We start from the raw sequence: 24,306 nt of genomic DNA, 5'->3' as shown, positions 1-24,306 counted from the left end.
TGCTACCTTTGCCTCCTGGAACCTTCACTGAATATTTTATCTGGAAGGAGGGAGAAGGACAACATTGCTGGAGCTTTCTGATCTTTGTATTTCATGTGATTGTCCTGAGACAACTGGTGTGCTCTGGACTTGGAGCATATCTATACTGGTATTTGGCTATTAGGATGGTGGCAAGTGGGCAGATATTTTCACTGAGTCATGGGACTCAAGTGGGATGTTTATAAATACACCTGTTACCCAATCATTCCCCACTTTACTTGTTTCTGGAAGCATTTAACATGATTATGTCCATTTAAGTATGCTCAGGTTAGTGCAAAACTATGCACTTCCTAATGGTTGATTTTTTTTAATAGGGATGAAAATAAGCCACAGCAGCTGCTTCTGCAGCCAGAACAGAAGGGAATTGAGCCGCATGCTCTACTTGCTGGGTGAACCCAGAGTGACCACAACTGTGAGAAGGTACTAGAGCCTCAGAGACAGGGACTGCAGATCTCTGGGAACCGGTGGAGAGGAGAAGCACCCTTCCCATTCCTGCCCAGCTAGTGACTAGTCTGCTTTCTAGGCAGCTGACAAGGTAAGAGGAAATATTACTGTAGTAAGAGCTCTGGGACAAATGCCAACTTGCCTCTAGACAAAAGGTTAAAGGTTATTTATGTGATTAACACAGAATCTAATTTAGGGTACTTCATGTTCACAGGGCAGTTTAAGGAGTGCCAGGACTGACTTGAAAACTGATGTGGCATTCATGAAAGAAAAAGCCCAAGTGCCATTTTTACTTGAAACATAATTGAATTGCAGCAAATACATTCCAGAAAGCAGTAAGACAATTGAGGGTATCAGTATACTGAGTAACTTATCAAATTAGCATTATTACAAGTTACTTCTAAGGTTTTAGTGTTGGATTGGTTTTGGTTTCTTAGCTTTTAAAAGATGTATTTTTTCCTATCCCTTTTACTTATTGTTTAGTGAAGTGCCATAGTCTAAGTTAGCCTTTCTCACTCTTTCTCCTCACACTCCACTCCCTGAACACTTTTTTGATGAGATATGCACAAGAAAAAGATGCAGGTACCTATACCTCAAAACCCTTGGCTTGGCTTTACAGGATAAGGGCTTCAAAAAGCATGAAATATAAAAGGGCCCAAATCCAGCACCACTGCATTGGTCCTTGATAAAAGCTGAATAGTGTAGTATAAAACACATACAAAATAAGAAAGGAATAAGAATTTTGTACTCTGTTGGTAGTTTGGCTCCTCTTCAAAATACTTTCTTCCAAAGATTTTTTTTTTAATAAGAGCAGCTTATTCTCATCCAAAAAGTCAGGGCAAAATCAGTCCAAATGGCAACTATGTTCATCAGCACTGCCTTTGTGGAGATATCAGAAGAAAGGGTTGGAATTGCTTCAGCCTGGTGTTATTTCCATTTTGTCCTCATTTAAAGCACTGCTGTATTATGGGGTAGTTCAGACAAGAGAAGGTGATGGTTGCATAAAAAGAGTTTTATTTTTAGTTAAAGGCAGTGGCAGATGGTTCCTTCAGCGCAGCCGTCGGGCTGAAGATCTGGTGATGGGAGTTGTTTTGGTGGGGGTTTCTTCCTCTCTTAATTCTGCCAATAGCTCTAAAGAGAGTAAAACGTGTCAATAATGAGCTCTCCACTGCCTTGAGCAGAGAAATCTACAGGCAACATCCACAGTGATCTGAAGCCCATGGCCAAAGGGCAGCCCTGTTGGGTCAGATCTGTAGTCTTTCCCCCCCTTACAGCACACGTGTGCAGTGCCTTACCATCCTCAGAGTTGTTCTCCTCGTCACTGGAGAAGGTAATGATGGTTTTTTTGCGTGGAGGGCGCTTTTGGGCACTCTTATGATTTCGGTGTGTGCGGGGTGGGGGTGTGACAAAATCATCATCTGTGTTGGCTGGGTTTAGGGGCTGGCGGCGTGAACCTGTCAAGAAAATGGGCAAAAAATCCAGAGAAAGGCAGCAAATTTCTGTCTGTAAGGGTGAGGAAAAGTCCTTAGGTGTTTCTGCTGGACTGCAGGATCGGGGGGAGGCTGGAATCTGACAAAAAGGAACATACTTGCTATTGGTTTCTGCTTGGCTGGCGCTGGCATTGGAGTCTGACTACCATCCTGGCACATCTCTGTGGAATCCAGTCCTCGGTTATGGGAGGCAGACAGCTTCTGCTCCAGCTCTTCAGCTAGAGCCTGATGGAGATGTAAAACAGCAGTGGAGGGGAAAAAAAAAAGAGAAGGTGAGGGGAGGGAAGTATTACATCCATAGCAGAATTACCATCAAGTTAAACAAATAAATTGATAAATTGTTAGGGGTGAGGAATAGTCTGCTTAAATTCAAAAACTGCAGGGCTTTCCAGTCACTATATGTAAAAAGCAATTGTTTTGCTGGCCTTGTCCCACACCCTTACTTTAGTCTCAGGTTTGACGCCTGCTCTGTGAAATCGAGCCAGCACAGTTTGGAAACAACTGTAGACAGCTGGATCTTGGAGCTTGTCTGCAAAGCAGTCATAGTTGTCCTGCAGCTTGTGAAGGCCCCGTTCCGAGACTGGAAGCAGAGTAAGGCAGTGGGACAGATCCCGATACTGACGCTCAGTTCTGGGAAAGACAAAGATCACAAAAAGGGGTGTGTGAGGATGAGCACATCTCACCCAGAACTACCAGCATTTCCTGCAGGTGCTTCTGCCCTGCAGGACGTGAGATTCAGGTTGTTCTGTTATAGGTCAGTGACAAGGTGCTGTGCCATACCACAGATAACCACCACTGTATTCCATTACGTTGACTTAGCGCCTGTTGGAAAAACATGAAGGTTCCACTGCTAAAGAACACAGTCACTTGTTTGAAAAGCATCAGAAGTTACTGGTGACCAGGAGGAACAGACTCAGTGAGGTCAGGTCTCCTCTTGAAGGGCCTTATTTCAACCACATAACAAACCCCTCCGGCTGTTCTTTTTCGCATGTTTGAGATGATCTCAAGCAGAAGCTGTATTTGATGTTCTCTCTCCCTTTCCTGGTTAGTTACATAAAGAAGGTCATATTCATTAAGTTATAAAGTCAACAAATAACAAATGCTGTATCAGAGAATGACTACATTGAAATTCCAGCAAAAGTTACTGGAATAAAACCAAAGGGAAATAAAACAAAAGCACAAACTAACATCCCTAATGTAGATCAGTGTGATGGAATGGGAAGGGAAAAAGCAAGGCCAAAGCCCCTATTTTTAATATACACAAAGTGAGGGCCTCAAGTCTGTCCAGCACATGCTGTCTCAGGATGCTGTGCTCAAACCCAGACAGATGGAGAACAAAGCTGCAGCATCCAGGTGTTTCCACCTTTACAGTCTGGCAAGTTGCTATGTTTAGAAGTCCAGAAATGCTGAGGAGGGTGATGGTGGGTGCAAATATTTTCTGATAAGCTCCTGTTTTAACCTGGAGTGAGAGTCTTGCTCTAGCAGTACCACTAGTGTGCACCAAGCTGATCTGGTCACCTTCGTGGTACAGAAATATCAGGACATTCTACTAAAGGTGAGACACAACTTACACACAGAGGGTTATTTACAAATGTGGCATGAAGAGCTCACCAGTGCTCCTGGGAGGCAACTTTGGAGAGAGGGACCACTCTCCACTCTTGCTCAGGAAACAAAATCCAAATATTTTGGGAAATATGCAACTCCCTGAGGCAGCTGAGCAGGTCACATGCCCAGGCACTGTGCACGAATGGCCAAGATAAGCAGACAGCTTAAATCTCTAGGGCAAAGCCACAACAATGGAGAAGGAAAACCACAGGAATGGAGGGAAGCAGGGTACACCAAAGCCAGTGGAAGTTAAAATGAAGATATCTCACTGGAATGGAAGGAGATAAATTTCTATTATTATTCTTCTTGGAAAGAAACAAAAAGCGTGTGCCTGGTTCAGTGAAGTTACAACTTGGTGAGCAGAAGAAAGGCAGCAAAAAAGCCCCAAAACCCAGAAAGCAAAATGATTTCACAGTGTGGGTCCTGCACTCTTTACTCTGTAATCAGCAATGCACAAGCAAGGTATGCATATCTTGGAGATGGAGCAAAAGCCAAAGTGTAGGGTAGCACAAGCCCTTAGGTAAAATAATAATAATAAAAAACCAGAGCAGAGTCCCAGGTGTAGACTTGGTACTGAGCAGCCCATGCACACAGAACAAGGACAGGCCTATATCAGCTTGACAGCTGAGATCATCCCAGACAGGACTGTTGGAAAGATCCCAACTTCTCAGCTGAACACACTAATTTCCTAGCTGAGCTGCAAGGGAATAGCCCATGAAGAAGGATCACAAAGATATGTAAAATCCACATGTGGGATGTCTCCTCGCTCAGCTATAATGCAAATCTAGACTGTCACAAAACTTTTTCCTTAAAAAAGGAAGGAAGAGGGGGTCAATCACCGCATAATAAAACAAAAAACCTTAATTTATAAGTATTTATATATCTATAGGAGAAGGTAGTTTGAAAAAAAAGAATATAACAGGAACCTTTTACAACCACAAGCTCATTTCTTCTGAGAAATCCTGAGAAGCAGAAGCGCTTGGCAGGAAAATTAAGATTACTACCCACCTGGCAGTCCGGAATCTCTGACAAAGTTTCTCCACCAAGCTCTCTGCTTGTTTGTCTTTTGTAATATATGAGAACAGATGTCTGCAAGGGGAAAAAAAGTGCAAAAGATGAGAGCCCACAGAGGAATCCCCATTTCAGGTAGGAGGGGTGCTGAAAAAGCAGCAGTGCTGACTTCTTATCTGCTCCTTCCACCCAGTTTAAAGAGCATGCAGCACCTCCAGACAATCTCCTCACTTCACAAATTGCACTGACAGACTAGTTTGTCTGACAAGCAAACCTTGAGGGGAGCACTATGGCATGCATTGTTTTCCCTCCTCAAAACCATGCTTGTGGCTTTTTCACTATTAATTTGCTGAAAGTGTGTTGTTGCATTTTGGATCGATGCAGAAGTGAGCACTACTTTGCACTAAAATGGGAACAAAGTCTAACAGAACTTAAATGCTAACTTAATCAAGTTTTTCTTAGTGTCTTGAGGAATAGAGACACCTGGACTTTAGCACAGTTGAGTACTGGTGCATTTTGTACTATGTTCTCTTAGAAATCACTGAATAACTTCTATTTATTAAGAAGGTCCTGCTGCTCTCCCTAATTCTTGTACCAACATTTCTGTTAACTTTAGCTCAGTCAGGTTGCCACTGGCCTTGATGTAGTTGTTCTAAAGCACTTCCTTGTTCAGTATTGTTATGTCTACAACCACCACACCAAGCTGCTTTTCTAAGAATCATAACAGAGACAGCATTCTCAAGAATCCTCCCTTTACATTTTTTCCACCATCAATTCCTCTTTAACTACTAATTCCCTTCTTTTCCTATTTAAAGGATATGTGGTGTGTTAAGTGATGATCAGGTCTTTAAAATTAATTATCCTTAAGATAATTTGATACCTGTCTACATTGTTAAATCAATACTGCCTCTTCTCTTATTTGCCAGACATCTCCAGTTCTCTCCATGTATGTTGCTGGAAGTCAAAAGTCCATCTTACATCTGTCATAACCCCACCAATTACACTTTAATGCAATTGCTACACTTATTATGCTCTATGTCTGTGGTAACACCTTCAGTTTGATATTAATTAAAAACAGTACTGAAAATTCCAAAATGATCTGGAATTTTTTAATGTGCTGCCTCTTGTCTCCCTGTGATGGTTTGCTTCACTTCAGGCATTAACTTCTATGTGTGCTGTCAGGAACCACAAGCTATAATTCCCAGTATTTCATATTACCCTCCTTAATTAAAGCTGAAGCAAAATATCCATCTACTTTTGCCACCATAAATTAATTTTAGTCTCAATTAAACCCTCACTGGTAGACCTTTTCTGTGTCTTGCAATTCCTACCTATCCAAAATCCCATCCCTCTTGCTCATTGACAGGATTCTCATAGACAGAAAGACTAGTTGAAAAATCACAAGAGATTTGATTGTTCTTCTCTTCAGCAACAGCATTACTTTTGTCTAACACCCCCCTCTATAATCCGTAGGGATTCAAATGACTCAGAAAAACCCTCATGTGGTTAAGTTTCAGAAATGAGAGGAAAATGTCTGTACTTTACTAATAAAGACATTATTAGTGCTGTCTATGAGCAACCAATAACCTCAGATTGAAATATTCCAGTATCTCTATACTCCAGAGTCAGGCTTTCTTGAAGAACACTGAACCAAACAAGAAAAAAAAACCCCACAAAACAAACCACCAGAAAGCAAACCCAGATCCAAACCTGTTACTGTAACTACAGCTTTACTAAAACTGCCTCCAAAACTCCAGTAGCCACCAAAATTACAAAGGGCAGCAGTCTTTAAAACCTGTTGTGTTTTCCTAATGTTGCATATCCATGTTCCCATGCATAAAACCAACTATTTTCCTTTTCTAAAGGGAAAGTAATTTTGAGTTAGTGGTTACTCTTTGTAGAATCTCGCCTCACCCTCAACTGTTTGGCTGTAAAATCAATTCCCCTCAGCATGATTCCGTTTCCAGTATAGACTGAAAAAGTCAGATCAAAGAGAACTGAAAAAGCAGTTTGTACATGTCAGTGTAGTTTTTCTTCCCTTGATATGACTCCCCCTTTCCATAAACATAGTCCTGGCAATAAGAGATTTATTTAACCTCAGAATACCTCATAATAGTGTGGAAGGATTCCTCCTCTATGCCGCTGTTATGATCCGAGAGATGACTGATGATGTCTGGAAGCAGGTTATAGACAGCATTACCCTGTGCAGAACGCAAGTTTCTATGTGAGATACAGAATTACAAAGGATAATTTGAGTCAAGCCAAATAAGCTGCCCACTTAAAATGACCTCCTTTTTCTCCACCCCAAATCTACTGACTGAAAGCATCAGCTTTTGAAACGAGCTGTACACAGCCAGCCAAACTTATCCAGGACTATTTGGCTGGGGGGGGGAAAAACCCAGCCAACCAACAAGCTAAACACTGCACCCCAGCTCTGTTCTTTGGCAGACTTGGATGCAGTTTCTTTGCCTTCCAACCTTGCCAAAACCCAACAAGAAAAGCTTCCTGATAAAGGAAACAGCTTTTCAGTTCATGGAACTCCTTCCCATCTTCTTGCCCAAAAAGGTCCAATCCATATTCTCTTTCCCACTGCTTTTACATAGCTTTGTCATACACGCTGCAGAGATAGGAAGTCAGTGCAGTCAGGTGGCCAGTCTGCTTTAACAAAGCAAACCAAGACAGAAAAGCCCCAGTGCCACTGCAGCCTCTCAGGCAGTAAATTTCAAACTCTGCAGGGTTTGTGAGGCTGCACAGGGAATGAACAGTGTACTGGGGGTAATGCTGCTCCTGTTATTATCTGCTGGGCAGGAGCTGCTACAATTTAAGTATCTCAGTGTCCCACAGCCAAGAACAACTCAGAAAGGTTTCAGAGAAGATGCACTGCCTGAGCCATAAGGTCAGGGAACTCTGCTGTAAGGCCTAAAGGCAAGCTACTGACAACTGCTCCTAACCCTGTGGTGGGCATATACAAGCAAGCAAAGGGAAAAGGCAGTAGTTTGGAGGCTGCCTTCCAGTGTGAATGGATGCGGTCAAATGCAGCAACATCAAGGAAGGATGAAGCAAAACTTGTATTGCAAAATTTCTTTTAACTACCCTTATTTAGTCCAAAGAGAGACAGACCAATGGCTCTACACCATTAACACACCTTCTCCAGGGCTCATGTAATTGACCCAGCCTCCAACAGCCCTTGCCTGCTCTTGTGAAATAAGGTCCCTGAGCATCCACTTGCCTTGTTGGCCAGTTCTCCAAAGAAGTTCTGGGCCACTCCCACGATTGCCTCCTCTGGGTCTATGAGCAGAATTGCCATTTCACTCACTTGGCCCTTCACCTTTACCATGTCTTTGAGGATGAGGTGAGTCATCACCAGCCCAGCCGTCTGCCTCACGCTCGGGCAGGGGTCCCGCAACCTGACAGGAGCAAACAGTTACTGCAGAAAGCAGCAAGGCAGCGTCTCTGAGGTACTGGTGACAGCCCAAAGCTCTAGTCTGCCTGCACCAGCATCTTCAAATTTGCTTTCTTGGGTCATTCTCACCTTCCTGAGGCCCAGTGTCACCCTTCCATTGGGTTTTCATCACATGTCCTCTCCCAAAAACGAGTGTAGCGTTACCTGGCATAGAGATGTGATGTCCAAGGCTCCACCTGGTTGGGGAAGCGGATGGCTAGATCTCCTGCGGCAATAATGAGGTTGGATCTCACATCAGGCAGGGTGGATTTCTCCATCATTGTGAACAGCAGACGCAAGTGGGAGTCACAGAACTCAGAGCTAACAAGACAAGGTACAGGAAAGAAGGGATAGATAGCAGAATTCCATCTCTCAGAGAGCAGAGAAAAAAAACAGTTTTAAAAAAAGCAATTTATGAACACTCTGTGTTTGTTCTTTCCTTGGGAAAGGAATCACAACATTTGCTTGTGCTTTAGTACTAGGAAGGCTGGGAAAAGAACTCCTGCGTGGCTCAGCAGTACCTGATCACGCAGAGTTTGCCAAGAGTGTGGGCTGCGGCAGCTGACAGTGCCGGGTCACTGTAGAGTCCAGGGTTGTTGCAGATCTTCAGCACCAGAGGAACAAAGGCAGAGAGCAGGTGCTTCTCTAGAGAGTGGGGATAAAGACAGTGAGCATAAGAGCACTGTTTGTGCACCGTGCTTTAAGAACAATTACTCCATTTATCTCAGAGCTGCTGCAAACTACAGTAACTGGTTGACTCAACTTTCACCACTGAACAACCACCTCCAGAAAGGGAGAGCCAAGAAACAGGCAGCCTACATGGAAACTGACACCATGGAAAATGACAGTGCTTCCTCCTGACAGGAGGGAATTATAGGAAACAGCCTTCCTCCTTCAGGACCTGTTACCCACTGTACCTGCTCTGTCACACAGGCAGCCAGCCAATATTCCTCGGTGGCAGCCACACTTACCATCTAGAAGTTCTGTCTCACAAATACCGCGGATGAGCTCGGCCTCGGTGTCATCAGCCGTGGCTCCCACAAGGCCCAGCTCCTCCTCCATAGTGGTCTCATTCCCTGTGCTCTGTGCAGAGAGGAGACTGTGAGAAAGATGTCAGGCAGCAATGACCTCTTTCTTCACCGGTTCTCTTCTCTCCGGTGTGAGGTAGATGCATGTTACCAGCTGCACAACTAAAGTGGAGAACAGACTGACACAGAGTGCAATAACCCACTTTTCCCCAAGAACTGAATGAAGCTGTGAAGGGATAGTCCGGGATTTGCCAGTCCACATGCTACAGAACACCAATCACAGATCACATAAGTTGGATGGGACCACACTGGATCATCTGCTCCAGCAGGGTCTTCCTAGAACACATTGCACAGGATTGTGTCCAGATAGTTCTTGAGTATCTCAAATGAAGAAGACTCCACAACCTCTCTGGGCAACCTGTTCTAGTGCTTGGTCACCCCCACAATAAAGAAGTTCATCCTCATAATCAGGTGGAACTTCCTGTGCATTAATTTCTGCCCACTGCCTCATGTCCTAGTGCTTGTCACCACCAAGAACAGTCTGGCTCCATCCTCTTGGCACCTCCTTCTTCAAATATTTACAGACATTGATGATGTCCCCTCTCAGTCTTGAGGCTTCTAAGAGGCCCAGTTCCCTCAGCCTTTCCTTCTAAGAGATACTCCAGTCCCTTAATCATCTTTATCACCCTCCACTGGACCTGCTCCAGGAGCTCCACGTGTTTCTTGTTATGAGGAGTCCAGAATGTAAAGAAAACTTAAACTACTGACACCACTAAGACAAAACAGACCTAGGAGACATCCAGCATCAGTGTGCGAGTCCTGCATAACTTAAGGGACATTCAAATACTAAAAGCAAGAAACTCAAAGCCGCCTTTGAATTGCTGGTTTTGTGAGCAAGATTATGGGAAGCCTTATAGCAAATAAAAAGCAACACAAGGGAAGAAAGGAGACATGGGCATTGCAATAGGGACGAAATCTGTATCCAGCTGCTACTTTTTTGAAAATCTCATAATAACCTCCTCCTGTGTGGAAAATGGTAGTGACACTGATAAGCAGGTGGATGAGGAAATGAACTACAAAGTTCTCTGTAGACTTAGGAGTATAAACATCTAACAGAGATTGGATACCTAGATGTACACAACGTTTTTCTCTATTCTTACCCAGGAAAGTCAGCCTCATTACACTCTGGAAAATGTACCACAAACAGGGCATTTGTAGCATCCAAGTCATATTAGAAACCTGTTAAACCTTCATCATTACTACCTAACAGAGAATAGGACTCTCAAGTCTTCTGGACTGGGGTTCTAGAAAGACTTTTTTGAGAACTCAGGGCACAAATGGATGTTTCTTCACCACTACTGCATCAGTTGCAAAAGACTGCACTGGTAAGAAAGAGGTGATGAGTGAAAGGGGAATGTTTGCCTGAAGCAGGAGGATAAGCATGGCCAGGACATCACCCTTCACTCCCTCCCCTCTGCTTCTTCAAAACTCAAGACCAGTGTGGGAGTCCTAGTGAATAGGTTCATTCAAGGACCTCAGCTCTCCCTGTCAATCCTGACCAACACATGCCTGTTTCTATTCCTGAAGCACACATTGCCCTGTACCTCAGGCAGCCTCAGGATTGAATTCTCTAGAAGTTTAGGAAAAAACCCGTTTGCTCTCACCTGGGGTCTTTGCTTCTTTGCACTGGTGTCAGATTGCTTCTTGGTCTTCTCCTCTTTGAGGAGGCGGCGCCTGCGTAGCTCTGTACTCATTGACACTTCCAAAAATGCTACCTGCTGCAGTGCCACCTGTCCCACAAGGGCCACCAGGTGCAGCAGCAGGAATGTGGAGAGACTGCCAGCACCATCAGAGACTCTGTGTGGAGAATCCCCTGCATCTAAAGGAGAGAAATGGCCACAGTTCAGTGTTGATCTAGACCTCCTCCCCATTAGTTAGTGCCACATCTCACCATATAACCCATCTTCACACTCCACAGACTCCTTCACAGCACTTGTGCCTTCCCATGCCAACACTTCGACCAGCCCCTCAGCTCTGTTCTCCTGCAGTTACTCAAGGCCACTCAAAGCAGCACTGGAAACCATAGGTAGATTTCCTTCATCAGCTTTCTTCCTCACCAGCTTTCTGCTCATCAGCCTCCTGCAGCTTCTCCAGGGCTTGCTGACTGCACACATGCAGGATGCCAGCACAGATCTCCTCTGCCCCTTCTGCCAGCTGGTAGATGAGTGTTACAGCTGCCTCCATGAAGGGGATCCAGTGGCAGCTTGGCTGGGCAAAGCCTGATGAGAAGAGGGAGCAATGTACCCACACATACCAATGATAACACAGGTGGTCTCACAGCCCAACCCCATCTCCTCCAAACCTCCTGCTGACCTGAACTCACCTTTACTCACAGTCTCACTCAGGCAACCAAAGAGCATGTGGTTCTGTGGCAGTCGAAAAGGGGCACTGCTCTTCTCCAGTGCTGCCTGCAGAGAAAACAGGTGAGTTACTCCCATGGGAGCAGCACATGAGTTCCCCCCATGCCCTTCCCAGTACTCAACATTCCTGTGTGCACAGTGTTAATCAAACACATGCCAGGGACATTCAGTACTGCTCTGCAGCTAAACATACAGGAGAGACATTACTGTCACTTATAACAGCATGGTGACTACACTGGGTGGATTTAAAGCTTGGCTAAATGATGATCCCAGGCCAACCCAGACAGTTCCACCATCTCACCTTAAATCAAAATAACTCTTTTGAAATATCAAAAGGATTCATTTAAAATCTGAGATTATTTACTCACTCTCTGCAATAAATAAAGAGGGAAACCTCCGGAGCATCTTAGAGTCATCAACAGTAAGTCAACTTGCCTTGGGGTACTCCAGAACCATATGGGTTTGTTTACAAGCAAAATATCATCAGTGGAAATAACACAGGATAGGTCTGGATTCAAGACTACCTCACAATTAGGTTGTTGCATATATTCTGTATCAGTCACACCACCTTTTAGGTTGGGAATAAGATAACCTAGAGAACTACTAAACCAAGTATGACAATACCTGAGGTGTCCCAGCACACCTGTATCTGCCTGATGAATATATACTTGAACAAAACAGAATTTACTTGAGGATTTACCAGCTTTCAGTAGCTTGAAACAGGAACTCCTGATTCACCACAATCCTGTCCTCTGTACTAAATTTCTGGTTGGGAGGGTGGATGGGGGAGAAGAGCTACTGCCAGTCAGTCAACCAAATATTTTCAGTTCAGTCCCTTTTCACATACAAGCTTAACTGCAGACTTAAGTCAACCAAAAATTGAATTACAGCCATCTTTAGAACATATAAGAAAGTTGTGATATGCATTAATTAATGAAGTTCATGCAGCAACATCCCCAGTGGAAGGGGCTGTCACAGAATGATGCTGCTCTGTAAAGGAGAATTGCTTTTGTGATAGAACTCCTGAACCAAAATGCCACAAATGACTGAGTAAAAAAAATGGATTTTTTTTTTCCAAGTGTATTAAAAAAAAGTATAAATTATTTCCCAGGGAAAGAAGCCACTAACCATCATGTTGTTCTAAGTACAACATGGACAGGTTTGAAAGCCTTTCATGTTTTATATTCTGCTGTACAGCTGACAACTCCTGAATATCAATTAATAGGATGGGCAAAAGAATCACACCACCAGAAAACATTGGTAGAGGAAAGGGCTTCATGGTTGAGAAAACACAAATCAGTTTAGAATTAGGAGTCTGAAGAAGAAAATTGAAAGGAAAACATATTTTCTTGTGCACTGAACTCTTTACTAATTGAATTCAGCTGGTTGCCTAATGAAAATTCTTTTATTACATGTTCACTGATGTGTGCTAAGCTTTCCAGACAGTGCTGCTGAATGCTCTCAACCTACTTAATTTCAAAATCTGTAAAAATTTAATTACCTCTCTCTTCCGTGCAAACAATTTCCCCTCTTTGTTTCTGGATGACCTCAAGAACAAACCCATAGCCTTACCTTAGGGTTACCAGGAAGCTTGGAAATAACATTGCACACTTCTTGAGGCAGCCTGTAGTCTTCACACGCCTTCTCAGACAGCCCCATTGTCACCAAGATGTCCAGGTTGCTACCTATGATCTCTGGGTTTCCTCTGTGGAATGGAAGATATCACATGAGGTGCTGCTGAAAGTTTACACAAATATGGATAACCAAGAGAAATACTCCTTGTGCCTTGTGGAAGGAAGCGGTTTGAATAAGAGGGAAAAAAAACCCCATCCAAATGACTCAAGAAACAGCTAGAGGAACAGCAAGCAGTATTCCACAGAAGCCAGTGTAGTACACTGTCCACTAGAAGATGAGTTTCTCCAAAGTGATCAACAGCCTCTTTGTAAAAAAAGAAGATTCTTGACTCTTCTTTCCTATCAGAAAGGACCAAAACTTACAGGGGTAAGAAAAACAAAAATGTTGGAAAATAGGAAAGAGTAGAGGAGCTCAGGAAATATGGCCTGAGGAAGATACCATTCCTTCCTCTACTGTGGGAAGCAAACCAAACCAAACCAACATTTATCCAAAAACAGCCTATCCCAAATCCACACCCACCCGTTCCCCTTTCTGCCTGTGAAAGAACTTTAGGATTATCATTATGCAGGCCTGTTTCTGACTAATGAAGGACTGAAGTAAGAACAGCAAAAAGAGCAAGTTGAATGCCAAAGGGTTACTGGGCTGGGAAACTAAGGAAGTGAAAACCTTTTAGTGCAGATACATTTTTTTGCCCCCAGAAAGTGAAACAGATGCATTTTTCTTCATGCTAAAGGCTCCAGACCTCTCTACTCAGCAGCTTCTCACTGTTCTTATCCAAACACAGACAAAACTGCAGAGTTGTGACACTGTAAACTCTGGGAAGGGATGGCCATTCACACAAGGAAAATAATTTTATCATAATCATTCAGAGGCCATGCTGGTGGGATCCAGCACAACTATGTTTAGTTCCAGCCTTCATTACCCCATGATAGGGTTACTATTTTTGAAGCTAGAGCTGAAGAGTCAGCTGATGCAGCACCCACAGTTCTTCAATAAAAATCGACTCCCTGTACATCCTTCCACTCACAGGCTTCGACCTGGCCCCGGGCTCACCGTGCCATCATGCCCAGCAGCATCACAGCAGCGCGGCGTTCCAGCGACGAGCATGGAGACTTTTCCATGAATCGCTCCCAAAGCAGCTGGATCACAGCAGGCTTTATTTCATCTTTCTGCATAAACTCTGAGATCTGCAAAAGGAATGCAATTTAAAAATCAGAGAGAGGCAAAGGAGAATGGACTTCAAAGTAAAGACGTAATCTGCAATGACTACCATTTGAATAAAACAGATACACAACCCAAAGCCAGGCAAGGCAAATACTCACTATTTCCTCTAAGCACTGTATCGTTCCCAGTGATGCATCCACCATGATGAGAGAGAGAGAGTGCACCAGGGCCTGTGTCTTGGCCCTTAGAAAGGGGAAAAATAGCAAAAAAAATTAAAAGGTAAAGAAAAAGCAACTGTCACAATTCCTGCCCTATTGAAAGAGCTGAAAACATTTATTGGATAACAGAGATGATTCACAGGATTAGGAAAACTCCCACAACAAGCTTGAGTTCTCAAAGCCACCCAAGTGCCAGTGGCCACAATGCCTGATAAGTCCATTGCCTCATGCGCTGGTGCTCCTTATGATGTTTAAAGATCTAATCAGAGGCACTAAGCAGCCACTTCCCAGTTTATTCTCCACCACAAGTCAAAGTACAATTCCCTAGAAACTGAAAATCTCTCTATGGACAAATGAGGATGGAGCACTGTAGAAGTGCTGTTTCCAGGCAATATTATCAGGAAGAAGTAAGAAGTAGCACGTGCTCTTTATTGCCCTGATGGTACAAATGAGGGCGAGTTATGGTGCATCTCACCAGGAATCACACTTATCTTATTGCACATGTATCCAACGGGATTTACAAGTGTGTAAACACTAAAAAAGGGCAAGTGCCACAGCAGAGAGGAGACACAGCTCTTTTCTAGTATGGAAGAAGCAAATTTGCAAGTGGTAGCAAGCTCCCACCACCAAATCCTCAAGAAGGAACAGCAACAAAGACCCTTTAAAATCCTCCTATCTAAGAAATTGTTAGAAAAATATTTAAGATTGGTTTGACTGAAATACAAATAGAAATACATGTGAAAGCACCCAAATAAGAACCAACCTTGTATAGTGTGAAGGACAAAGAAATGGGGAATGTGTTGGGTACATAAGAAGTAGAATGCCTACACGTGACCAACGCCACAGCATGTATGACTTCTCAGCAAAAAAAACTGAGGTCTGGTAACAGAAATATATAGTTTCAAATTGAGACCACACTGTTCCTCTTATTATTCCAGCAGGATGAACAACTACAGTTATAAGAAAGTCAAAATGGGACAACTGACATTGGCCAACAACTTTGCCCAAAGAGTGAAGTATATAAGACTCCTGGACATGGGATGACTCCATATCAACAGGGGACTCCTAATGGGCTGAAATTCATTGTTGCCAATCAAGAACCCTGCTGGCAAGAGAAACACTCATAATTAACACTTCTTATTCCCTATCAGATAGGGACTCTACCCAGACTATTTAGGCAATGCTTTGTATGAAAGTGAGATATATGAGAACAATAAATATTAGTGCCTGACAGTAGTTTAACTTCAATTGTCAGCATCTGCTTTGCAAGGTCTCACAGAGTTTTGCTGCATGAATTTCCTACACATGAGCTCTATGACAAACCAAGAACAGAAGCTCAGCAGTAGGTTCTGCAGGAAGATTGGGATACTCACACAATAACTTTATGTTTCACCTCAGCATGAAGCATGGCAACTCTCAGTTCTCCTCCTGTCCATACCCCATTCTTAACAGCAGAAAGGGCATGGGGGGAGGGAAAGGAAAAAAAATCTGATTAGGAAGATCCATACCTCTCTGAATCCTCACTGGGGCTCAGATAGAGCTGTCTGTAGGCATTCAGCACGGCCTCCTTAGTTCCAGGCTCCTTTGACCATATGAGGGGCAGCATCCTGCGGATTCCAAGCAGTGCCTGGGGCACGCCAAACTGTGAGACTGTCACGAAGAACTCAATGGCTTCCTGCACCACTGCAGAGAGAACAGTTGTGATAGTGCAATTCTTCCCCAGTTCCCATTAAAGAGGCCATTAAAACAAATTCATAGGAGTGCTGGTCTCAGAACAAGCTTCTAGAGATCACTGCTACTGTCTGCAGAGGGCTTGAGTCAGAATGGGATCACTAGCACAAAGATGCAGATGTCCCAGAAAAGAGACACAAATTAACAATGTTACAGCTAAATCCAATGTGATATGGTTTGGGAATGAGCACAGAGACTATCTTTGAGAAAAACAAAATTTTCTTCTGGGAAACAGTAGCTTTGAGAAAAAAGATCTCACAGTCACAGCAGACAGCTGTATATAAGCCTCAGTGCAATGCTATAACCAGAGGTACTAAGCTATTTGATGTACAAATGGGGTAAGGAATACTGTGTTTGGTTCCAGTTTGACTACTCCTGAAATAGACTGCCCAGTCTTCTCATAAGACAAAAAAAAACCCAAACCCATTAAGTTAGAGTGCATCACAAGGCATCCACAGCAGTGATCAGATGAGTTGTACTGCAGCAAACAGTTCATAGAGTCTGACCTCTGATTAAGTAAGAGCTTTTACCAGTATAAGCCCTTACAAATCAGAATTAAGAATATCTATCAGGTGAGCTGGTATGCTTTCCCTGTCCCCACTCACACTAGAATACATAAATTTGCAACAGAAGAAAATTTTAAATCTTCAGATAATAAATCTTTAATTTAAAAAGCCTAAATCTGAGCACACACATCCCTTAGCATGAGTCCCTTCCTTACCCAGCAGCATACTCTCTCCAAATGGAGGCAAGGTCTCAAAACACCTCTGCTATTCAGACACTGAATTTGCCTTCCTTATACTACGGCACAGGAGAACAGGGAGATAAAAAGTTATTAAAATTTGTGCATCCATTAAAAAAACATCCCCAAAATCAAGCCCCAGGTGTTTAAGTACCAGGTAGGGGAATTTCTTGGCCTTGAACTTCAAAGGACCTGTAAAGACACTGAACCCAGGAGTTTCATGTGTGCAAATAGCTAATAACACCAAACCTTGCTGGGGAAGCCCACATGCTTATCTCAAGTAACATGAGCCCTCAACAGAGATGAAGCCTCAGAAGTGTTTGCATTAAGTCTGGGGCACTGCAGTGCTCACACCCATCCACACCCCAGATCTGTGCAAGTGGATGTGCTGGAGAGGATGGGAGCAGGACTTGTGCCCTTCATCCCTTGGAAATGTCAATTTCTGATAAACACTACAAAAAAGTCTAAGTGATTACAGTTGTTCTAATATGACACATGAACAGCTGAATTAATTCAAAGGCCTTCTGATCACCACCTTTCTCTATAGCACTGAAGAGGACCAGGCCACAGAACCTGTTGATCAGGCTCATGTTTAACTAGAGAATAAAGTTTGAGGAAAGGTGAGTTAGAAGAGACCAGCTGCTTAGTTCCTCTCTTGTGGCCAGCATAACAGCTGAAGCTGTGTCAGGGCACTGAACACATAACCAAACCCAGCTTCACTGGCCAGGCTTACTTTAGGAGAACCTCAACTCAGATGATGAACATCCATGCCTCCCCACAGGAGGCAGGATAGCTTCCACAAGTGAACTCACTTTGGTCACCCTTTTTTTTCATTTCAGAAAGTTCAAATACATTTAATTTCCTATCTTTTTAAAAACAACTTTTAAACATATTAAAACAATCTTTTTCAACCTTGGCATTAAAAAAAATAAATAGACATGAAATAAATAAATATTCCTAAAAATCCTCTTCATGCCCTATTCTACTCCTTCATGACACTCATTTAGATGGTGCTTGCTTTTCCAATACCCTAGAAATGTCTATGACATCTGCTCAATGAAGAGCAGCTCCTTCAATCTTTTCTCCTTCTCCTGGAGTTCTACCACTCCGTTTTCTCTCAAGCAAGGAAAGATCTAGAAATGCTGAATGTGGAAAAAAAGGTTATTTCACATACCTGAGACAGAATTTTCATACATCATCCTGCTGATCAGGTTCAGAGCTTCTGTGATTTTCACTGAGAAGTTGTAAGCATCTTGCAGGTAGTGCACCAGCATCTTCTGTTTGACCAGCTCTGTTTGAGGCTGCTCTTCCTGTACAACTTCTTCAATCTTGTCACTGCTGTTGTCATGTGGAGGATCCTCACTGTTCTCACCTGGGCATGAACCTACACAGCACAATTGTTTGTGAACAGTACTGAAATACAAGAGATACAGGCACAGTTCAGGGCATTTTAACCTTCTCCCCATCCCACAGTGACACCTTCCAAGAGCCAGAATACAAAAATCCAAATTCTGCAATCAGACATAGCTACAAAATCTTGGCATGCTGTGGAGCAAGTTCCACTACTACAGTGTGATGCTCCAGAAAAAAGCCAGCTTGGTAAAAGGGTATGGAAGGGCATGGTCCAGTTGGGGTAAACACCATTAAAATGCTTATTGGGTTAATCTGAACTTGGTAATTCCCCAAAGATAGATGAGGGACCTAAAAGGGAACCAAGAGAAGGCAAACGCTACTACTCCATAGCAAAGTTTGTGCAAGTATGGAGAGTTCACAAAGTAAAGATTTTTAGACAGTAGACTTCCAACAAAAATATCCTCAACATGATTGGCTAAGCAACTTGATGCTGAAACAAACACCAAACAAAGAGTGTGAAGTCTTGAAAATACACCCAGAGGCTCAGGCCCCAGATAACCAAGACTCTGCTTGAACCAAATACTTGGTCAAGGCTGCTAGGGGTAAGCATTATGTGCCACTACCTGTTCAGGAAGCAGAACTCCTGACAAATTCAGATAGGGCAGAAGGGTGTGAGCAGCAACACTGCCTTCACTTCCTTCAGACAATATGTGAGTTAAGGCACCAAAAATGCCCTTCTACTGGGACCATGGAATTGTTCCAACCAAAAATTAAGATCAGTATGATCCAGCTAAAATGCCAAGGTACTTGAACAGTGAATAATGCAGTGATGGTGCAGCTCTGGGAGAGCTGAGCCCCAGAGGTCAGAAAGAGGGACAGAGCATTCCAGAGGGCTTTAATCTGCTCTGGCATTATCTTGGACTTGGGGAACAGACAAGAGTGATACAGTTACCTATGAAAAGTCTCTTCAGAACACCCAGGATTGTTGCCTCCTCGTTTTCCTCCCCAGGGCCAATGAAAGGTTCCTTTCCCTGGAAGCGACACAGGGCCTTCTGCGTAAGACGGGCTGCCCTCCTGGACAATGACATTGCCCAAGAGAGTATCAGCAACACATTAGAGCAGAACATAAGGGAAACTATCCAACTTTGCCCTGAACACCTGGGAAAGCAGCTCCTATCAGCATCTTGTACTGGCTGCCCACATCAATCTCTTCCTACAGCATAATGTTACTGGAAATCACCCTATGTGATTGTCGTGGTTTGACACGGAAGAAGAATTTTTTCAGAAGGAAGAGGTCATTCTAGTCAGGGGTCAGGTTTGGATACTGACACTTGGGGTGACCAATTGAAGGTGGACACGCCTCTGAGAACACAGAGGGGTTAAAAGCAGAATTCCCAGAACTCGCCCTCTTTGGTTCTGGTCATCAAAGCCACGTGGCCTGCAGAGGTAGGCCAGGGGGTGAAGGATTGGGAACCGAGCTGGGCCAGCTCCTGCGGACAGAAGGGTGGAGAACGTCTGAAAGGTCTTTGTTCACCCCCTCCAGCCTAGAGGGAAAAGCGATAGAGAGCCTGCAGACACCTGGGAGTTTGCTGGCAGAGGAGAAGGAGGGCGGGGGGGGAAGATGCCCAGCGTGGGAGATGGGAGACAGAGTCCTGGGCTGAGGTTTCAGCTGTCCGGGGAGTCCAGGACTTTAAACCCTTTTCTGTGAAATGAAGGCTTTGTGAAATCTTACTCCTCCTCAGTTTGAAGGGAAGAGGGACAGCCTGGGACCTCAGATGTTAGGGAAGGAAGGTTAGGGGGAGATGATGGAGTGGTTTTTGGCTGGACTCTTCTTGTTAACCATAGGCTGAACCAATCCTTCATCCAAGAGAGACTGCATTTTAGGGGGATGCAATGGTGAGCCAAGAGACTCCTTCAGCAACTCCCAGTTCAGGAATGAACAGAGAGAGCTGAGGAGGGTGTGAGGATGCCCTCCGTCTTCAGAGAAGAAGAGAAGGAGATCTCTGTTCTTGGACCCTCGGCCCCAGGGGAAAATGGGGGGGACTATAGTCCCAAAATGAGACACTGGACTGTTGTTCCTGGTGGTCCTTGGCAAAGCATCCTTAAAGGGGCCCTATAAGCAGTCTCTGTCCATGCACGGTGGTGAGAGCACTGTGACATGGAGAGGAGAGTGTCACACTGGCCGGTGTGTCTGGGCAGTGCCATGTGTGACATGGAAACACAAGAGGTGGCAGCTGTGTTTCCTGGGGGTCTATGGTGCAAGGGGAACTCCTCTCTCCCCTGATGGACTCAGTATTGATTATGTAGAAGGGTGAAGACTTGATTAAGGGTCCAAACGTGTCTCGCTGTGGTTTGTTGGAGTTGGGTGGTGGGAGGAGGAATGTTTTGAAAGGTTTTAATTTTGAATTTTGTGTGTGGTTTTTTTTTTTCTCTTCCTTTTTTCTTTTATAGTAGTAGTAGTAGTAGTAGTGTAATAAAGTTTTTCCCTTGTTATTAAGTTTGGCCTGCTTTGCTCTGTTCTCAATTGCATTTCACAGCATTCAATTGATAGGTTGCATTTTCATGGGGGCGCTGGCATGGTGCCAGTGTCAAACCGTGACAGGGATAAACACTGTCACCGCAGAGCCTTCTTACTTGTAATTCAGCTTCTTCAACACATGAGTGATTTGCTCCACTGTCCTCTCCACTGTTTCTTCAACTTCCAGCACCTCCTCTTCCTCTTCCTCCAGTGGCTGAAAGAGCTGCTGTGTGGCAGCCCTAACTTCTGGCAGCATTGCTTCCCACTCTTCCTCTGGGAGGATCACTGGAGCTACTTAAAAACCAGAAGTATTGAAGAACACAGACTCAGGTGACACCTTTAATGGGAAGGAAAAACTCATCTGGAACTTAGGAACTTCCCCTACCTCCTCCCCAAGCAGGTAGTGTTCCCACTGCTGATCCCACCCAGACTGCAGTGAGAATAAGAACTCTGACTAAAACAAATAAACCACTGAAGGTAGAAAAAAAGACAGATAAGAAAACTGTCATTTTTTTAACCTTGGACTTTGGTGCTGCCCACAAATCAAGTTTAAATAACATCTGATCAAAATCATGACTCAAGCAGTCCTTGAAAAAAAAGAGAAACCTGGGAGGGTGTTCATTGACATTTTCAGTTCTTACCCTGAAAATAGGACATATAGCTGTAAGGCCTGTTGATTTAGACATGGATATTAATATGATCCTTTTATAACACCACCATAAGGAAAACTGTTGTGAGTTTAATCCCAGTTATCCCGTCTCACCATCTCACACAGATAATATCTGAGACAAAAGCTGTCACAATCTGGGAGCAAATTTAATGAGGAAAAGTACATTCTGGACTGTCCTAGAAAGTGGAAAGAAGAAAGGAAATTACCTGCTGAGGGTCTGCAACGATCCCTCATTTCTTTCAGTTTCTGCACTTCTTTCTTCAGTGGCCCATCCAAGTCAGTCCAGCTTAGCTGAAGATGTCAGGAAGAGAAAAAGAAATATGTTAGTTATCCTTCTTTTCCTGAAATGCCAGAATTCTCCTATCTCTTCCACGCCCTGCTTTAGTTGTCAACCCCCATGGATAACCCTGTTTTGGGAAACTGGAAGAGTAGACTCTGGCCCCAGTCCTAGAATGAGAACTGCTCCAAGCTGCTCACCTAAGGCTCAGAAACTCAGGAGAAGGTGCAGCTAAACACAAAGAGCTGCAGATCCACGAAAAATATTCTAAAAAATTAATCTTGATCCTAAGGAGAGAAACCGCACAGTGGACTCAAAACTGCTGCAGGTTTTTACCTCAGTCACATCCCTCCTGGCCTTCAGCATAGCTATGAATTTCACCAATAGAGGGATGAGTCAAAGAACTCAAAATCTGAACCTGGGAAGACCAGAAAGCTGCCACCTGCAGTATCAAAGGCTACACCGTTCCTCCCACAAGACATAGCACTGCTACTGCCCTGGCTATAGCACCCTGCAGATATTTAGCCTGCAAAGAGACATCTAACATATCCACCACATGAATTGGATTTACCTTGCTGGAGAAGGGGTTATTGGACAAAAACGCAGCCAGGAGCTGGATTGCATTTTTAACCACTAAGACAGATTTGTCGTTGAGCCGCCCAACAGCCAGCGACAGCACAGACTGAAACTGAGTCAAAGGCAGGGCCTAGAACACAACAAGAGCACAGATAAAGTTATCAAGAAGGCTCAGAGACTTGGGAAGAGCTTACTGCAGACATATTAATGTACTAAAAAGCACAGATTATGGATTTACAGAAAAGTCTAGGGCTCAAAAGACCTCTGGATATATTCTGGTCCAAACTCCACTGAAAGCAAGCATTTAGGTTATCCAGGATACTGCTGAGTTGTCTTAGTATATATGGTAATTGTGATATTCTCCCATACCAATGTGTGAAAAGAGGCTTTATGCTATGCTCTTTCTTCTAGTTTGTCCTGGTAAGAATGAGCAGTATCTAATTTTCACCCCCAGGACCCCCACCCCTGAGATCTTTGGTCTCTTGGAAGAAACTGCAGACACCACAGTATAGAGGGACAGCACCTTTCTCTGTTAAAACTTCAATCTCTGCAAACAAAAAGCAGAGTGGCAGAAATTCCCTCAAGACACACAAGATGAGAAGAGATGACTGAATCAACACCATTTGGCCAACACAGACTTGCCCTGCTCTGCACGATGCGAGTGAAGAGCTGCAGCACGCGGCTGCGCACAAAGCTGTGCACATCACACTCGTGGGCCTGCAGCATATCCAGGAACTTGTCCCGAGTACCACGGGCAGCTTCCTCCAGCTGGTCACCACTCAGCACCTGCACCAGCACTTCTGCCATAGCTGCCAGAATGGCATTTCGCATCGTGTAACTCTGCCAAGACAGGAGTTGTTGAATTAGGAACAGACCAAAAGACATGATTTGATATGCCCAGAGTTTGGGCCTTCCAAATCCCAGGCTCCAGCCCTAAGTAAATGCCAGGGAATCTCAGAAAAACGGGAAACTGGACAAGACAAATGCAGATCTGAACCAATGTGGTTAATCAAACGTTCTCTGTTTATTCAAGATAAGATAGTAGTTTATATAAGCTTCTACATAGTTTACAAAAACAAAGGCACTCTGATTGGCAAGCTAACATTGTTTACCTTTTCCCTAAAGTGGCCTAAACCTTACACTATAAACCTATACTAATTCACACCCAGACAGCCCAGTGGTCCCCATCACATCTTAATACTATTTCTATTTGCACCACAAACTCTTAATTTCTAAATGCGTCAGAGGCTTGAAGGCCTCACAAGGCCCAAATCTGAGGCCTAGACTGGAGTAGCTCAAATCTCATAACTCATATCCTCTTTCTCTCAAAAATGCTGCAACAATAAGTGAATTTTTTCAGCATGGATATTGGATTAAGTTTGGGTGAACATAACTGTGCATGCAAGACAGAGTAACTTTTGCTATGAGAGTTGGTCTTGTGCAGCCTGGAAAAGAGAAGGTTCTGGGGGAGGCACCTTCCAGGACCTAAAGAGGGCTGTGAGAGAGCAGGAGAGAGACTTTTTACCAGGGCATTCAGTGATAGGGCAAGAAAGAATGGCCTCAAAGTGAAGGTAGGTTTAGATTAGATATGAGGAAGAAATTCTTTACTGAGACTGTGGTGAGACACTTGAACAGGTTGCCCTGAGAAGTTGTGGGTGCCCCATCCCTAGAACTGTTCAAGGCCAGGTTGGATGGGGCTTTGAGCAACCTGGTCTAGTGGAGAGTGTCCCTAACCACGGCAGAGGTGTTAAGGTCCCTTCCAACCCAAATCCTCCTATCCAGGTAGGTTCATAGAAACCAAGAACTGACACAAGAAACACAGCAGATAAAGAAAAGGTAACACAATGACAAACTCATCAAGTGCTGAAGAACAAGGGACAACAGCAGGGACATCACATGAGTAGGCAGTCTGCTGTTCTGTGACATCTGATAGTGACAACCAG

At 43.9% G+C, this 24,306-nt stretch overlaps 1 protein-coding gene across 5 annotated transcripts in view; it reads right to left on the bottom strand.

Annotated features, from left to right (window-relative positions):
* Nucleotides 1-1,477: 1,477 nt before the first annotated feature.
* NCAPD2 (non-SMC condensin I complex subunit D2) overlaps nucleotides 1,478-24,306 on the bottom strand; it is a 28,568-nt gene continuing 5,739 nt past the window's right edge. For 3 of the 5 annotated variants that reach the window (XM_072925878.1, XM_030266873.4, XM_030266862.4), the window contains 23 exons: nucleotides 23,006-23,203; nucleotides 22,359-22,493; nucleotides 21,717-21,801; nucleotides 20,957-21,134; nucleotides 19,275-19,396; nucleotides 18,144-18,353; nucleotides 16,005-16,179; nucleotides 14,437-14,521; nucleotides 14,168-14,301; nucleotides 13,052-13,184; nucleotides 11,443-11,527; nucleotides 11,177-11,338; nucleotides 10,724-10,938; nucleotides 9,003-9,114; nucleotides 8,553-8,676; nucleotides 8,197-8,352; nucleotides 7,819-7,996; nucleotides 6,696-6,790; nucleotides 4,587-4,667; nucleotides 2,417-2,603; nucleotides 2,072-2,198; nucleotides 1,779-1,937; nucleotides 1,478-1,614 (listed from right to left, as the gene is read on the bottom strand). In XM_072925878.1, the coding sequence (XP_072781979.1) occupies nucleotides 1,532-1,614; nucleotides 1,779-1,937; nucleotides 2,072-2,198; nucleotides 2,417-2,603; nucleotides 4,587-4,667; nucleotides 6,696-6,790; nucleotides 7,819-7,996; nucleotides 8,197-8,352; nucleotides 8,553-8,676; nucleotides 9,003-9,114; nucleotides 10,724-10,938; nucleotides 11,177-11,338; nucleotides 11,443-11,527; nucleotides 13,052-13,184; nucleotides 14,168-14,301; nucleotides 14,437-14,521; nucleotides 16,005-16,179; nucleotides 18,144-18,353; nucleotides 19,275-19,396; nucleotides 20,957-21,134; nucleotides 21,717-21,801; nucleotides 22,359-22,493; nucleotides 23,006-23,203 (3,219 nt within the window). In that variant the 3' untranslated portion in view covers nucleotides 1,478-1,531. The remainder of the gene's footprint in view (nucleotides 1,615-1,778; nucleotides 1,938-2,071; nucleotides 2,199-2,416; nucleotides 2,604-4,586; nucleotides 4,668-6,695; nucleotides 6,791-7,818; nucleotides 7,997-8,196; nucleotides 8,353-8,552; nucleotides 8,677-9,002; nucleotides 9,115-10,723; nucleotides 10,939-11,176; nucleotides 11,339-11,442; nucleotides 11,528-13,051; nucleotides 13,185-14,167; nucleotides 14,302-14,436; nucleotides 14,522-16,004; nucleotides 16,180-18,143; nucleotides 18,354-19,274; nucleotides 19,397-20,956; nucleotides 21,135-21,716; nucleotides 21,802-22,358; nucleotides 22,494-23,005; nucleotides 23,204-24,306) is intronic. The other 2 variants (XM_072925881.1, XM_030266866.4) reach the window with 1 other exon arrangement.

This window comes from Taeniopygia guttata, chromosome 1 (genome assembly GCF_048771995.1).
Source record: "Taeniopygia guttata chromosome 1, bTaeGut7.mat, whole genome shotgun sequence".
NCBI classification, from domain to species: domain Eukaryota; kingdom Metazoa; phylum Chordata; class Aves; order Passeriformes; family Estrildidae; genus Taeniopygia; species Taeniopygia guttata.
This window is presented reverse-complemented; position numbering and strand designations above follow the sequence as displayed.